Here is a 15,044-nt window from a genome sequence, read left to right on the forward strand (position 1 = left end):
ACAGTTACAGATTGCGAGCAAAAGTTTTTTCTGGTATTCGGAGGATACCCAGATATTGCACATGGCTTTATTAGGATACAGAGATTTATTGGTCTCGCATAATAATGAATACAAATTTCCTTTTTCAGATTGCAGTCATTTTCATAGTCTAAGCTGGTAGTTGTGTGCCTGATACTTAGTTACTAGGTAGGTAGCTAGAACCAAGGCTGAAGCACGGCCATTGCGGAGTCGAGAGTTATTTAGTCAGGGATCCCCACCCCAAATCGGGGCAATCCACTGCCGGCAAAGGCGGGACCTGCATCCGCCTACCGGATTCGGCCTCGGGCGAGGCTATTCCCACTTGTCGCATCCACGCCGCCCCAACATTACACAAACCCCTCCAGCCCGCTTTCTTGCCACATAGCCTGACCATGCCTTGCAGCGCATGATGCATCCGCCTGGCATCAAAGCCTCCTGTTTGTTTGGAACCCCCCCCTGTTATCAAGTGACAATATGCCACGGACCGACTCGTATATGAATTGCTCCAATCCCATCATACAACCGCCCCTTTGTCGATACAACAGTAACACATTAATATCGCTTGGGGCCAATGTCGCGAGATGAAACAAGTCACTGGCCTGAAATGGCAACTTTATCCAAAGGTCAGTGGGCCCCAACATCGTAATCTCAGCATCATGGGGCCTCATACGTGAATCGAATCCCTCAACTGGTGCAAATGAACGTTGGTTGGGGTGAGATGTCGGTAACCGCTTTGTCCCAATTCACCTGTTGATGTTGCATTCATACAGGTCTGTTTTCACTGCTGATGACTGATGCAAACGAGCGCAGTGCACTATAAAAGAGAGGGTGTCGATGAGTCTTCTTTGTCTGCATCACACATCTTCTGCTACTTCTCTTCGCACATTCCTTGATATTACTCTTGACTTTCTTCTTGACTACCATTTCAGTCATTCCTTTGTCGAGACGTTCTAGGACACTCCTTGAATATGAAGTTCTCCTTCCTTCTGCTTTTGAGCCTGGTTCTACTACTCCATGGCACGGTCATTCACTCCCACCGTTCAGGCCATGCAGGTAGCCTACATCACCGACACCACCGCTCTCTGACAACAGCAGACAGCAGCACTGATAACAGCACTGACAGCAGCACCGACAGCAGAACCGGGTACAAGTCTATTGCTTACTACGTGAACTGGGTGAGTCATCGTGTGTCCTCTTCGTCTCACTTATACTGATTCGTCAAGGCAATCTATGGCAGGAACCACAATCCCCAGGACATTCCCGCCGAAAAGTTGACTCATATCCTCTATGCCTTTTCCAACATCCGCTCCGACGGCGAAGTCTACCTCTCCGATACATGGTCCGACATCGAGAAGCACTACGCGGGCGATTCGTGGAATGATGTTGGGACAAACGTTTATGGATGCGTCAAGCAGCTATATCTTCTGAAGCAGAATAACCGGAAGCTGAAGGTGCTCCTGTCAATTGGAGGGTGGACATACTCGAGCAATTTCGTGACCCCGGCGAGCTCGGAACAGGGAAGGAAGAAGTTTGCGTCCTCGGCGGTTAAGTTGCTGGCTGATTTAGGGTTTGACGGATTAGATGTCGATTGGGAGGTATGTCGAGTAATCTCGTTGCTACAGTGTTACTGTGCTAACATGAGTTAGTACCCTGCCAACGACGCCCAGGCCAGGGACATGGTTGCGCTCCTGAGAGAGATTCGAGCGGTATGTTCTTCCCACCAAACTTGACCACCACACGCTGATCAAAAGCAGGAGTTGGACAGATACAGCCGGGAGCGTGCCAACGGAAAGCACTTTCTTCTCAGCATAGCCTCTCCAGCAGGCAAGTCCACACCAACCCACATTAACATACTATTCTGACCACGATCCAGGTCCCGCAAAATACAGCACCCTTCACCTCGCCAGCATGGACACTGTGCTTGACTTTTGGAACCTAATGGCCTACGACTACTCTGGCAGCTGGGACACAAAATCAGGCCACCTTGCAAACCTCTATGCGTCTTCTGATAACCCTGCCTCGACCCCCTTCAATACAGAACAGGCTATCTCCGCCTACGTGGCCGCTGGCATCGCACCTAACAAGATCATCCTCGGCATGCCACTCTACGGACGTGGATTCACCAACACCGATGGACCCGGAAAGCCATTCAATGGCGTCGGTGACGGAAGCTGGGAGAAGGGAGTCTGGGATTACAAAGCCCTTCCTCAGTCAGGGGCCAGTGTTGTCGAGCTGAACAACATCGGTGCAAGTTACTCCTATGATGCTGCCAAGAAAACTATGATCAGCTATGATAGCCCTGCCATTGCCAAGGTAAAGGCGGATTACATCAAGAAGAGGGGACTTGGCGGCGCGATGTGGTGGGAGACATCTGGGGATAAGAAGGGATCGGAGAGTTTGATTTCTACGGTAATACCTACCATTCCTAATTATAAGGATTGTCGGCTGATGATCATAGGTTGTGGATTCCCTTGGTGGCACTGCCGCTTTGGACAGCACAGAGAATCAGCTGGATTATCCTGCTTCCAAGTACGATAATATTCGCAAGGGGATTCAGAGATTGTAATTGCTACGAGAGGTTGGATTTATTAGGGTTGTCAGATGAAATGTTGGTTCAAATTGTCATGAATATCGAGTAGGTTTAGTGCAATGCATGATTGGTTATGAGGTTAAATGTCATACACATAGCGAGGAACTACCTCGCCTGTTTTCTTCTGCAAAGGTCTCTCCTCCTATTGACGACTCGCTACCCTCCACTGTTCTACTCTCCCACGCTTAGACAAGCACTTCTCCTATCAACAATTTTAGAACGTGACTATAATTATTTCCGAAAGCTTCATGATTGAGGTTCTAAGGTAATCGGGATGATTAGGATAATAAATGAAGACCCAAACAATCCCTCCTGGCCTGCTTTTCTCATCGACTTGAACCATGCAATCATCGAAACTCAAGACCAGGACCCCGGCAAGACTGGCACCGGCCTTTTATGGCCATCGGGCTGCTTCTGGGCGAGAGACATGTCTTTTGGCACGATTTGGAGTTAAGTCATTCTTCTGGGTGTTATTCTGGATCTGCATTCAATACGATGGGCCCGGTCAGGATATTGGGCCCACGGAATTTGATCATTGGGGATACGAGTGATATCATCATCTCGCTGTGCAGAAGAAGGGTATTGTGAGTGAAGACGAGGACTTTGTTCTGACTGCGCAGAGATTCTTCACTCCTTATCATTAATTTTTGGTGCCCTGGGTGAATGATTTCCGAAAGGTAGTTTTCCCCGGAGGAAAGAGGAAGAAAAGAGCTACAAGAAGCTACTATATACGGGTGAAGAATGTTCTTGATCAAGCGGCTCATATTCTTGCTTTGCTCGATAAGAACCAATTTATTTGATCAATAGTTTTTAACATGTCTTTCACTGGCTTAGATATCTGGCTTTCATAGAGGACGTTGATTTGTGAAGCTTTCCACTGATTTAAGATGGGAAGGATTGCCGATCTACTATTGGCTTTAACTTCTGAACAACTCATCCCTTTCTTCCAATTCTAACCAATGAAGGAAGATCTCTTGAGCAATTAGTACGTCTGTTTTTACACACAACATCACGACAGAATTCTGAGGTCCAATGATAACTGATAATGAACACGCCCGGCTATTGATGGTTCAAATCTGAAAGACCAACCGGAATGCGGTATGCAATACTTCGATGCCTATACAGACTTGCCTGAGATGAATTGTCTTCCGGTGTATGACTTAAGCCCGAAACCTGTTTCCCCCTCCTATCAAAGCCTGCCTAGAAAATGTTAAACCTAGAACTACGTCTCCTTATTATAAAGTACCTCTGTGAATCCCTGCAGGTAGAATGTAAGAGTTTGGAAAGCAGAATGAGATGAAGGAGAGGATTGGGTACGAGTGGATGAGGTTGTAGATTTTCCCCCCACCGCCAAGGGGGAGTGGTATGTTAGTGTTTGTGGGAACTGAGGGAAGGGGAAAGGGGTACTTGAGTTGTTCATTAGGGTTGCTCATGTGTGTGGCGTGTCGGTGCATCAGATTGAAGATTAGGGGTAGGATTATGATGGTGCAGGTGCAGGTGCCGGAGACGAGCATGTTGAATTGGTAGAAGGTGAGGGGTCTGATGAGGGGGGTGGTGGTTGTTGTTGTGTCAGTTGCTAGGTTATTTGGGGAAGTAGAATGGGATATGAGAAGGATAAGGTGTGTACTTTGTGAGAGATGGTCTGGGATAGGACAGCCATAGCTGCCTGCTGCGACTGTTCTTGGGGTTAGAAGGATCATGTTGTGTTGTGTCTTCAATAAAATGGGAATTTGATTATGATGAATGAATGGCTCTTGTTTTTATGGAAATGGAAATGAGATACAAGCAGAACAACTTACCTTATATCTCCACCACAAAACCAAATACATGCCCAAATATGACATAGTGAGGACCAAAGCCAAGCTCAGCCCTGATGCTTCATGTTGGTACTCAGGAGGACAGCGAGATCATCGTGCAATGACACCGCCACGCGCATTGAGTGTGCAAACAAGGCTTCGATTGGGATTGTGCAGGTTTATTACACTCAGTCAAGTCATGCCAAGAGCAGTGGTGCTGATCAGTGGAGCCGGCATAGTTAAATTTGCGCGAACTTGCGATGTCAGCTGGAGCGGAAAGAACACGGGAGTTAATTGCGCGGTTTATAATTTGCGCGGTGTATTTTGCGCTTATATAATTGACTAAATTTCAAAGTAAGTAAAGTAATAAGTATAGAATGATGAAATAAGGCGGGATGAATGATGGAGGTATTGAGGATGATAGTTTGTATTATTTCATAACTCGTCAATCGTGATTTGAGAACACATGGCTCTATCCTTCATGCAGTATACGAAACTCGACATGCCGTACTTGTATGTGCTCATTCCTTACAGTGACGCATCTGGTGTTGTAAATGGTAGCATGCTATCAAACTCAGCAGTCGTACCCAGGAAATCCGATGCAGTGGTAGCAAAAAGGGTTGGTTGACTCCAATCAAACATATGCTGCGGTTGAGTATCCGGATACGGCCACAGGTTCCATGTCTCGAAGGAACTGAACTGCATAGAGGGCATAGCAAGGGACTCGGTCGTAATTGTGGGTATATTGGCGTCAACAAGAGAAGCCTGCTGTTTCAAACTGTTCATCAAATCGCACAGACCGTAGACCATCTTGCTGCTTGCGGAATACACGCAGCCACTCCTAAAGGCAGCCTCTGGAGAGTCTGGGACCGCCATGGCGACTAATGCATGGGCGCATCGGGTGAAAAGGTCCAGTTGTTTGTCAAAATTGGGATGCAGTCTTCCCGAAATCTTGAATCGAATCAGGTTGTTTTCCACGATGTTCTTGCATTGGTTCACAATCTCCATTGCTATTGGGCGGACGGGCGCAATGTAGTCGTTGCCACCCAGCTTGATTGTCGTGCACTCTATGAATTTGGCCAGGATCCCTCGCAGCTTGTTCGGATACCGTCCCCCAAAATGACGCAGGAAGTTGAAAAAATGCGAGTTCATTTCAGAGTCTGGCGTCTTCATGATCGAATTAATGACGGTATTACCCATCTGGGTAGCTTCATCCCGGAGAATTTCTGTGCCATTCTGCGGTTGATCCTTTTCTGCCCTTGCTTGAAGAACTGACATGAAGAATAACCCGAGGCCCAACATCCTGGCAATCACTCCATGAAAACGAAGCTCAAGCAGCGAACACATGGCCGTGAGCTCGTTCTGCTGTCCACTTCCGGCTGCTTCCAGCAACTCATAGGCAGAGTTGATTTCAGCCAGGCACTTCTTTTCGCCCTCTTCGACAACGATATATAACCGATTGGGATTCATCCAGCACTGCCTCGAGTTTGCCATTGCCTCGATCTGCAGAAAGGTCGCCGTGGTCCATTTGATATGGAAGATCATGATTGGCGAACAGGGCCTGGTTTGCAAAAGGACCTGATAAGAGTCAATGTGTGGTTGCATCCGTTGGAGGACCTGCCGGAAGCCATGCAGTGTCATTGACAAAAAGTCCCCCAATAGGAACTCCTCGGCAATTAGCTGAAGTCCTTGGATAGAAAGAATCAGCTCCCGCTCCATCTCCACACTGTCAATGGCCGTCGTATCCTGAAATGGCATAATCCCTGGCTCGGGTAATAGTCTTAGCCGCTCTGCGATCCGGTATGCGATATTAATATACAGCTCAGCTTTAACGCATTGATGTGCAACCCGTTTTGACGTGGCCAGAGCTGTTGGCTTGAATGCCGATAAAAAGCGACAGACAACAATAGAATCGATATGTGTGGGAGGACTGAAGATAAAGTCCTGGCCGTATGACGAAACAGCCTGCTGTAGACTGTCTTTGAGGGGATCATTCAGGCGAGCCCCGGAGCTTTCACAAGCAGCAAGACAGGACACTGCGAAGAGCAGCTTGGTGGCGACATTATTGGTATTGGGGTCGGTTGACAACAAGCGCTCTCGCAAGTGGAGCAGACTTGGTATCCCCAGAACGAAGAGACGCTGCCATACTAATCTACCTAGTATTAGCAGCTGATGAGATCGGAAATTTGAGATAATCCTACAAATTATCCAGCTCCCCAGCGAGCCCATGGCTCACTATTTCTGTTAGAGGCGTGCTCCAAGTTGACATCAATCGAATGCCGGAGCCGAAAGAAGCGTCCTTGGCCAACACGCCCGCGATGAAAGTGCTGGTGTTGGCCATGGCATGGTAAAGAAGATCGTCGTCGGAGGGATCCGTGACATCCCGCGATCTTTGCAACATGAGGTTGTCGTCCATTGCGCCCGAGAAAAGATACTGCCGGATCGAGTCCGACAGCTTGGGCACATCTTGGCCTGAACGCGGGGAATCCGACGGGTCCGACCGGGGCGGTTTGCTCGAAATATTTGCGCGATTTGCGCGTTTCGCTGGACGTCCTAGAGAGGTGTGCTCGATAATGCATTCCAGATCGAGATTGCGACATCGTTCACAGTCGTTGCGTTGGGTTGTGGGGTAATCCAGTGGGCCCAAGGCCGCGGAAGGGAGCACGCATTTGATCTTGCGAGCTCTGCAGCCCCGGCAGATTAGACGAGCATATCTGCCTCTCGGGCCTCGTTCGGCTTTTTGCCCTTGCATTTCGATATATCCCGAGGAGTAGGAATGGAGTCGTGGAGGATTGCAGATTGCAAGTTGAAATGGCGGCCGCGCGAGGCTGAGTGATCTGCATCAGCTGGCGATACGGCTTATCATGTCACAGTCTCAGTCTATTGTGGGTCTAGTGTACTTGACTTCGTCTTCTGCTCCATTGACATCAAATTTATTATGAGAGGTAGTAGGTGTATGCTTCAGCAATGATCCTAGAGATTGACTACGCCATTGCTGAGCGGTAGTCATCCGGCTTGAATCCGGTGTCTCTTTTGTATTCATAGGTAGTCCACCAAATCTCGTAAAGGAGGGACTGGTCATACTCATGTCTGTCTTGACTGGCACCTTTTGAGATGACTGTAAGACGAAAGATGAGAAGATGATTATTCCTGTGGGGAGGCGCTACAAGCACCCCAAAATCCGCTAATCACACCCCTTCTTACTCTCCGCCTACTACAGTAGGAATAGCTCACTCTAAAACGAGCAAAATCACACCGCCTTTGATATCGTCATGCCTAAGGCCATAACGCACACCTCAAGCCACAAATACCTGCTTAAGTTACACAGTAAATACAGAATTCACTAAATAATTAAAATTCTGCCTGATAGCTTTCTAAAGAGGTAGGCGAAAATATAAAAGGGGTGTGGTTAGCGGGCCAGTATGGGATCAACCTGGCCGGTGCTTGTAGCGCCTCCCTTCCTGCTGGATCATCTCAGTGAAAGCCATACCGCAGGTTTGAGGACACAACGCATGAGAATCTGGTACAACGTTGAAAATGCACACCACAAGTCAGCCTAACGATGCAAGTTATAGTCCACTACTGATAAAAATAGTGGACTGGCGCAATAATTTTCGTGCTGGGGTGGTGGTTGTGGGCGCAATATATTGCGCGGACAACGTCACTGGCCAGACAACACGAAAAGACAAATATTATAAAAGGTCGCTGATACCCAGATGGCTACAAACTTGAAATGATTCAATAACAAACTGTTAAGACAATTTGAAACCGGCATGCTTCTTAAAACTCTTTTGTTCCTGGCTGGAGCACAGTCAGTCTTTGCCAAGTGCAAATGCGTATGTTATCAACGACTTCCGTCTTGCATGAGGCTCTATATCTAACTTTCGAATGAAGACCCCTAACGACAATTGCTGGCCTTCTGTCAACTCATGGAACACCCTCAACAGCTCCGTGAATGGAAAGCTTGTACGCAATGAACCCATTGCCAGACACTGCTACCACGGCCCAGGCTACAGTTCCGAGCTCTGTCAAAGCATCAGCTCCAACTGGACCAGCAACGTCTACCAGGCCACTTTTCCCATTGGATATAGCTATCCTCTCGTGGAATGCTGTCCTCCCGTGAATGCCACGGTGGCTGGCTACCCACAGTGCGATCTGGGCAATCATCCCGTTTACACCGTCAAGGCGACAAAGGCAGGGGATGTGGCTGCCGGGATTAAATTTGCCAGCGACAACAATGTGAGATTGGTGATTAAGAACACTGGACATGATATTTCGCAGCGGTGAGAACTTAATTCCAAGGTTTACGACGGTATGGTACTGACGATCCCAGATCGCAAGGATACGGCAGTCTATCCATTTGGATCAAGTCTATCAAAGATGGACTTCATTTCCACGACAACTTCATTCCGTCCAATGGATCTTGCCCATCCAACTGGACTGGAAATGCAATTACCGTCGGCGGGGGATACGTGTGGCAGGATGTATACGACTTTGCCGGCGAGCACGGCGTCATCGCGGTCGGTGGAGCGGATCCGGTACGTTCATCACAATAATCTAAAACAGAACGAAACTAATAATAGTCCAGACGGTCGGTGTTCTCGGAGGCTACATGCAGGGAGGCGGCCATGGCCCGGCAAGCCACTTCTTCGGACTCGCAGCCGACCAGGTTCTCGAATACAAAGTAGTGCTAGCATCAGGGGAACTTGTCACCGCCAACGCATGCCAATATACCGACCTCTTCACAGCACTCCGAGGCGGCGGCGGAGGCACCTACGGGGTAGTCCTCTCCGCCACAATCAAAGCGCACCCAACGCGTCCCGTTCTAGGCCACAATCTCGACATCATGGCACTGCATGGAAACAACGCCGCCGTTCTCAACGCCACCGGCAACATCATGTCAAAACTAGCAGCCCTCTCCGACGCAGGGTACTCCGGCACCGCAATCCTCACCCCCATATCCGGCCCATTAGTCTACACCCACCCCTTCCTCAACCTCCTCGAAAACAACTCCACCTCAGCCCTGCAGCGCGCCAAAGACGCCATGAACTGGCTGATCCTCACTGACCTCCTCCCTCACAACGGCACCTCATATCTAGTGTCCTCCACCTTCACCACCTACCCTTCATTCTACGCCTACTATGCCAGCCAACACCATACAACCCCCGGATCAAACCGACCCATCATGGCCTCCCAACTTATGACCAAGCAAACACTCGAGTCCCCGCAGAACAACCTAACCAGTCTACTCGAAACCATCACCAACCAAACGGTAGTCCCGAACAGCACCCTCTGGGCCACCCTATTCAACATCGTCGCAGGCGGGAAAGTCCTCGACTCCGTCCCTCATACATCCATGAACCCGGCATGGCGGAAAGCCCACCTCCTATTCCAGCAAATCGAAGTCTGGCCTGAAAACGCCGGCACCGAGGAGATTCACCAACACCGAAGCGATCTCACCAACATCAAACTAAAAGCAATGAAGGACGTGGCTCCGGACATGGGCACCTACGTGAACGAAGCAGATCCATACGACCCAGACTGGAGAAAGAATTGGTTTGGAGATAGATACGACTGGCTTGTGTCAGTCAAGAAGAAATACGACCCAGACAACGTGTTTTGGTGTTGGAGATGTGTCGGCAACGAGGGCTGGGAAGAAGTCACGGGAGGGGCGTGGTTTGGACCGTTGTGTGAGACGGGGAAATAATATACCTTTTACGCCAGTAACTATTAGTGAGATACGTACGGGGTAGTGTAGTGGCTTATCATTATGTATACTCAATCTCAATTTGTTTATGTTTATGATTATTGGGTCGAACGGAAGTGCGATATGTCTGATAAGCCCTGTCCTTACGAGGGGTAAAAAAAAAATTGAAAAACGAAAAGAAGAAAAAGCCAAAGGAGTGTTTGATTTGTGTTTGGAATACTGCGGCCATAAAAGCAGATTGACTGGCATGAAGTAATGCCCAAGTCACGTAACGTTCCGGTAGTGTTGAGAATATGGGTGAGTGTGGTGAGCAAAGTACAATAAGCAAGTAAGATACTTGGTCTAGTTATTATCCAGGACTTTTATCTCTTTGGTTCAAGTTTGGGAGATGATTATTTTCAGAAATAGATCTTAGATTTTGAAATTAATCACATCATAGAATGAAAAACTGGTGAAAGAAGCGATAGGCTAGACTAAAGGTGTAAGTAAATAGATATATTACATATTCTGAATGTATTCTACATATATACAAGTACTTCTCAAGCACGACACAACCGTCCATCCTCCAACTGAGTCCAAGCATCCGATCCCACAGCCTTAAGAGCATAGAACAATCCATTCGGATCATACTTATTCTTGACCTCCAACAGACGATCATAGTTAACACCATAGAACGCCTTCTGCCAGTTAGGCTGCTGGAAGTTACCCTCGTTCATGTACGCGCCGGAGTTCGGAGCCAGAGCCTCAAGCAAGGGGATGTAGTCATTGGTCATCTTGTCCTGCTCGACGATCATCTCAGCACGGGCATCCCACTCCCAGGGAGTCGTCAGGGTGGTATCGATCAAGGCCTCGCGCCAGGCGGGCAGAACGGCGTTGTCGACGTCACCCGCCACCGTGCGGTTAACGTTCAGGCCGACTCCGATGAAGGTGGCGCCGTCCGAGACGATCTTGCGGTACGCGGTGGTCAAGGCGGAGGTGTTCTGGGTGACGACGTCGCGTGGGATCAACCATCCACCGTACTGGGCCTTGCCGACGGCGATCTCGGCCTCCATGGTGTTGAACTCCTCGAGGTAGGTGTCGAATTGCTTGGCCACGAGGGTGTATTGGATGCCCAGCTTGGTGAGGCCGGCTTCGAAGGGTGCCACGAGAGAGCGGAGGGTGGCGACAGGGACACCCGGGCCGGTCAGGGGGGAGATGTAGAAGGAGGTGTTGGTGAAGTACCAGATGCTCATGACGCCGGCGTCCACGATGCTGGGGAGGAGGGTGTGGTAGAGAGTGACGGCGTCGAAGAAGGTGTCTTGAGTGATGTTGTCGTTGGTGAAGGTCAGGCTGAGACCGGAGGTTGGGGTCGAGGTATGCAGTTTGGAAGTCATAGCCACGACGACACCGTAGGTACCACCGCCACCACCGCTCAGGGCCCAGTAGAGGTCCTGGTATTCGTTGTCGCGCGTGGCGGTCACGAAGTCGCCGGAGCCGGTGACAACCTCCCACGCCAGCACCTGGTCAGCTGCCAGGCCGTAGCGCGAGGAGAGGGCCGAGTGGCCACCACCCTGCGAGTATCCGCCGGCAATGCCTACGGACGAGCACTCGCCGCCGACGATTTGGTAGCCGTTGGCGTCGGCGAAGTCGTAGGCCTCGAAACCCTGCACGCCTGAGCCGAGACGGACCGCGGGGCCGGTGTAGTGGGAGTCGGTGTAGTTGGTGATCAGGGTCTTGGACTTCAGGTGGTGAGTCCACACGCCCAGGGCTCCGGCGCCGGTGGACTTGCCATTGTAGTCATGGCCCGTGTTGCGGATCACCAGGCGGATGTTGTGGGTGTCAGCGAAGCGGAGAGCGGCCGAGATATGCGCGGGAGTGGAGACATTGACGGCGTAGTCGATGTAGTTGCCCATCGTGCACGGCTTGGCGATCGGGTGGAAGGGGTCGCAGGTGCCATTGGCGAACCATGGGGCCATGATGGAGCTGCTGGAGGTGTAGCTAGTGGAGTCGTGAGCAGGATGGACTATGAATATATGATATGCATGATGGCATGGGGGGGGGGGGGGGGTCCGGCTTACTGGAGCTCAGGCTCGGTCCATTCATCCTTCAGCACGGCACAGACTGAGGCATCGTAGTTGGGGGCATGGCAGGGCTTGCCCAAGGGGATGGTCTTGATGAGGCGACCGTCCACGGTTTGGTTGAGCTGGGCCCATTCACTGGCCGAGGGCCAACAGGCATCGCCAGGGAAACAGCGACAGCTGCTGGTGGTGCTCCGGCTAATGGCTGTGGCCGAGGCCGAGGCCGTGAGGGCCAGCAAGCTGGTCCAGAAGGTGGGTGCAAGCATGACGGTGGAATGGATGACAGGCTCTGCTCGGAACTCTGGCCGGAGCGACAGGGGTGGCGGATTCTAATTTATATTCCTCCGGCGTTGAAACACTTATCCCCCAACGGCATTCTGTCGGCTACAATGATGGAGCTACTTCCAGTGAAGTGGGCCTGGCCATCCATCCCTGCTGCCGGTGAAGACATTAATCCTGTTGCATGATTCCGGAGAGTTCCGAAAAGCCCTCCCCTGAATGTCAGCACTTAGGCAGGAACATTTCTTCACGTTGGCCTGCTGCAGAACCTGGAGGGCCTTTCATTTGCTCACACCACCGTGTGGCGTGGTTCTAGTGTTTGATGGGCTCGGCGAATGTCCTGGAATGATAGAGACTATAGGACTAGTAGCAGTCCAAGCATCTCCACCTCGTTAGTGACCCTATCATGCGACTGGCTCGATATTGCTCAAAAGCTCGAGGGTCTTAGCTTCCCCGCTTGTTAACCGGTCGGTCCAGTCCGGCGTGTGGCAGCCCCGCTTAGAAAGCGCGCGATCCGATTGCCTGTTCCTGCGTGGCGTTGAAGATCCACTGTGGGTCGGGGATAGGGTTATTGTCGATGGTGGTTTGCTGCCCGGCCATGTCTTACCCTTAGCTTTTAGGGAATCGATCCATCGCGTAACCGCCAAGGGGTTGCTGTAATTTCCTCGTCAAATGCCACATGGCAGACAAGAAAAATGAAAGAAAAAAAAAAAAAGGAGAGGAGAAAAACAAAAAAAAGTACGGGGTTTTCTGCACAATCATCCTTGTTGATCTTTCCTTCAGCTTCAACGCCAACAGCGGAATGTCATGGGTTGGGTCCATAATCTCACCCACCCCGACCCCCACAGTCACATCGCACGGGTCATCGCCGTTTGCTTGGTCTTCAGCATCAGTGCGGTGATCGCGGTCGGGTTGCGCTTGTATATCCGGTTGCATACGAAGCGCGCCCTGTGGTTAGATGACTATGCCGTGGCGTGCAGTGCGGTGTTGGGGTTGGGTTATGCCGGAATCTCGGTGGCCCGTATGCTTTATTCCCGAGTGTACCCAATGACCAGTGAATCTGACAATGACATCTAGAAACACGGTATGGCTTAGGTCTGGACGCGGCTTATTTCCCGGACGCCAATGTGGTGATGTTCAGCAAGGTTGATACCCTCCCCTGCTGTTGAAGTTCGACCTGGTGACAGCTCAGATCCAATACGCCGGCGGGCCCACGTACATCCTCGCTATCCTCTGCTTCAAAGTCTCGCTTCTGACATCCTACTTGCGGGTTGGGGGTTTCGTGGCCGCGTACCGATGGGTGATCATCGTGGTGGTAGTAGCTGTGGTGTGCAACCAAGTGGTGTTTACATTACTCTTAACACTCGCCTGCAATCCAGTGAGTCGGCGCCGGCCGTCGCAGATCCTATCTAATTCTAACAAGAGTTTAGGTCGCGAAACAATGGGATACAAATCTCCCAGGAAAGTGCATCGACACAGTGGCTTCATACTATGGTATGCATCCTACACCTCCTCATCATCTTCCCTACTGACCAGACAACAGCTTTAGCAGGTACATCCACCCATCCACCCATCTACCCCCCTTCCCCCGAACAAACCATAACCAAAACAACCAGGAACAAGTCTCGGCTTCGACATGCTCATCATCGCCCTCCCCCTCCCCGTCCTATGGTCCTTACAACTCCACCATTCGCAAAAAGTCGCCCTAATCGGCCTCTTCGCCCTCGGCTTCTTCATCACCATCATCCAAATCATCCGCATCTTCACCATCAAAAACCTCAAGACCTACACGGACAGCCAACCGATCGTCCTGTGGTCCTCCGTGGAAATCGGTCTAGGAGTATGCCCTTGTCCTTCCGCATCACTAAGCATCATTACTAACACAAACAACCCCCAGGTAATCATCGCCTGCATCCCTACCTACGGCCCCTACTTCCACGCCTTCGCTTCCACCCTGACATCTAGTTATACCTCGCGTCGTCGCAAGCGCCACCCCAGCCAGAGCCAGACTCTAGACCCCACCCGCTCGTACGGGATGAGCGGCGTGCGTCGCACCCAGCGTAACCAGAGCCGTATGCTTCCCTCGGAGACGGATGACCAGGCTGAGTTTTTGGAGCTGGGGGAGGTGAACGCTGGGCGCAACAGACCGTGGGATAATGCGGCGGCAGTGACGACGACGATTGGACATGGTGATGGTGACGAGGAGGGGAGCTCGTTGGGGAGTGGGAGACGGAGCGGGAGCGGGAGAGGAAGCGGAGAGGGGGGAAGAAATAGAATGGAGGAGGAGAGGAAAGATGGAGATGGACCATTGCAGATTCAAAGAGTTGTTGAGTTGGAGGTTAGGGTTGAGTAGTTTGCATTGCCGGTCCGGGCTATGGAACCACGGACCGTCCCCAGGAAAGTAAAGAGTATTAATAATAAAACTGCGTCATTTTCATCATTTCCAACCTGACGATCTTCCCTAATACTGACCAGCACTCCCATCCATCCCAAGATACCAACCCTCTGGAACTTATTATACACAAAAAGAAATAATCACAAAGATTCAGTCCTCCTAGATAATATTCACCTCTTTCTATATCATACAAACCAACCTA

At 50.6% G+C, this 15,044-nt stretch overlaps 6 protein-coding genes across 6 annotated transcripts; 3 read left to right on the forward strand and 3 right to left on the reverse strand.

The window, feature by feature from the left end:
* Positions 1–986: 986 nt before the first annotated feature.
* Positions 987–2,584, forward strand: BO94DRAFT_457741 (glycoside hydrolase family 18 protein; the record flags this gene model as incomplete). Its single annotated transcript, XM_025607759.1, has 6 exons — positions 987–1,193; positions 1,242–1,613; positions 1,665–1,724; positions 1,773–1,846; positions 1,908–2,427; positions 2,477–2,584. The coding sequence occupies 6 exons, from the start codon at positions 987–989 to the stop codon at positions 2,582–2,584; spliced, it is 1,341 nt and encodes a 446-aa protein (XP_025471272.1).
* Positions 2,585–3,585: 1,001 nt separating this feature from the next.
* BO94DRAFT_277690 (uncharacterized protein) lies at positions 3,586–4,398 on the reverse strand. Its single transcript, XM_025606604.1, has one exon. It carries the CDS (start codon positions 4,306–4,308, stop codon positions 3,844–3,846), a length of 465 nt encoding a protein of 154 aa, XP_025471273.1. The 5' UTR covers positions 4,309–4,398; the 3' UTR covers positions 3,586–3,843.
* Positions 4,399–4,932: 534 nt separating this feature from the next.
* BO94DRAFT_553452 (uncharacterized protein) lies at positions 4,933–7,156 on the reverse strand (the record flags this gene model as incomplete). Its single annotated transcript, XM_025613655.1, has 2 exons — positions 4,933–6,556; positions 6,606–7,156. 2 exons carry the CDS (start codon positions 7,154–7,156, stop codon positions 4,933–4,935), a joined length of 2,175 nt encoding a protein of 724 aa, XP_025471274.1.
* A 1,021-nt stretch (positions 7,157–8,177) lies between these two features.
* Positions 8,178–10,111, forward strand: BO94DRAFT_509054 (isoamyl alcohol oxidase; the record flags this gene model as incomplete). Its single annotated transcript, XM_025609686.1, has 4 exons — positions 8,178–8,240; positions 8,299–8,687; positions 8,738–8,942; positions 8,993–10,111. The coding sequence occupies 4 exons, from the start codon at positions 8,178–8,180 to the stop codon at positions 10,109–10,111; spliced, it is 1,776 nt and encodes a 591-aa protein (XP_025471275.1).
* A 468-nt stretch (positions 10,112–10,579) lies between these two features.
* BO94DRAFT_531485 (FAD-dependent oxidoreductase) lies at positions 10,580–12,681 on the reverse strand. Its single transcript, XM_025610906.1, has 2 exons — positions 12,169–12,681; positions 10,580–12,088 (listed from the first exon to the last, which is right to left on the reverse strand). Exons 1-2 carry the CDS (start codon positions 12,432–12,434, stop codon positions 10,651–10,653), a joined length of 1,704 nt encoding a protein of 567 aa, XP_025471276.1. The 5' UTR covers positions 12,435–12,681; the 3' UTR covers positions 10,580–10,650.
* A 573-nt stretch (positions 12,682–13,254) lies between these two features.
* On the forward strand, positions 13,255–14,815 carry BO94DRAFT_484628 (uncharacterized protein; the record flags this gene model as incomplete). The annotated part of the gene is made up of 7 exons (XM_025608965.1): positions 13,255–13,468; positions 13,525–13,592; positions 13,640–13,825; positions 13,878–13,941; positions 13,991–13,999; positions 14,064–14,287; positions 14,345–14,815. 7 exons carry the CDS (start codon positions 13,255–13,257, stop codon positions 14,798–14,800), a joined length of 1,221 nt encoding a protein of 406 aa, XP_025471277.1. The 3' UTR covers positions 14,801–14,815.
* Positions 14,816–15,044: the final 229 nt, after the last annotated feature.

The sequence above is a fragment of the Aspergillus sclerotioniger genome (assembly GCF_003184525.1).
Source record: "Aspergillus sclerotioniger CBS 115572 chromosome Unknown BO94scaffold_4, whole genome shotgun sequence".
Taxonomy (NCBI): domain Eukaryota; kingdom Fungi; phylum Ascomycota; class Eurotiomycetes; order Eurotiales; family Aspergillaceae; genus Aspergillus; species Aspergillus sclerotioniger.

Coding starts and splice junctions, on each gene's coding strand:
- BO94DRAFT_277690 (XM_025606604.1), bottom strand. CDS start 4,308: ATGATCCTTCTAACCCCAAGAACAGTCGCAGCAGGCAGCTATGGCTGT.
- BO94DRAFT_531485 (XM_025610906.1), bottom strand. CDS start 12,434: ATGCTTGCACCCACCTTCTGGACCAGCTTGCTGGCCCTCACGGCCTCG. Junction 12,089..12,168: donor TGGACCGAGCCTGAGCTCCA/GTAAGCCGGACC, acceptor CGACTCCACTAG/CTACACCTCCAGCAGCTCCA.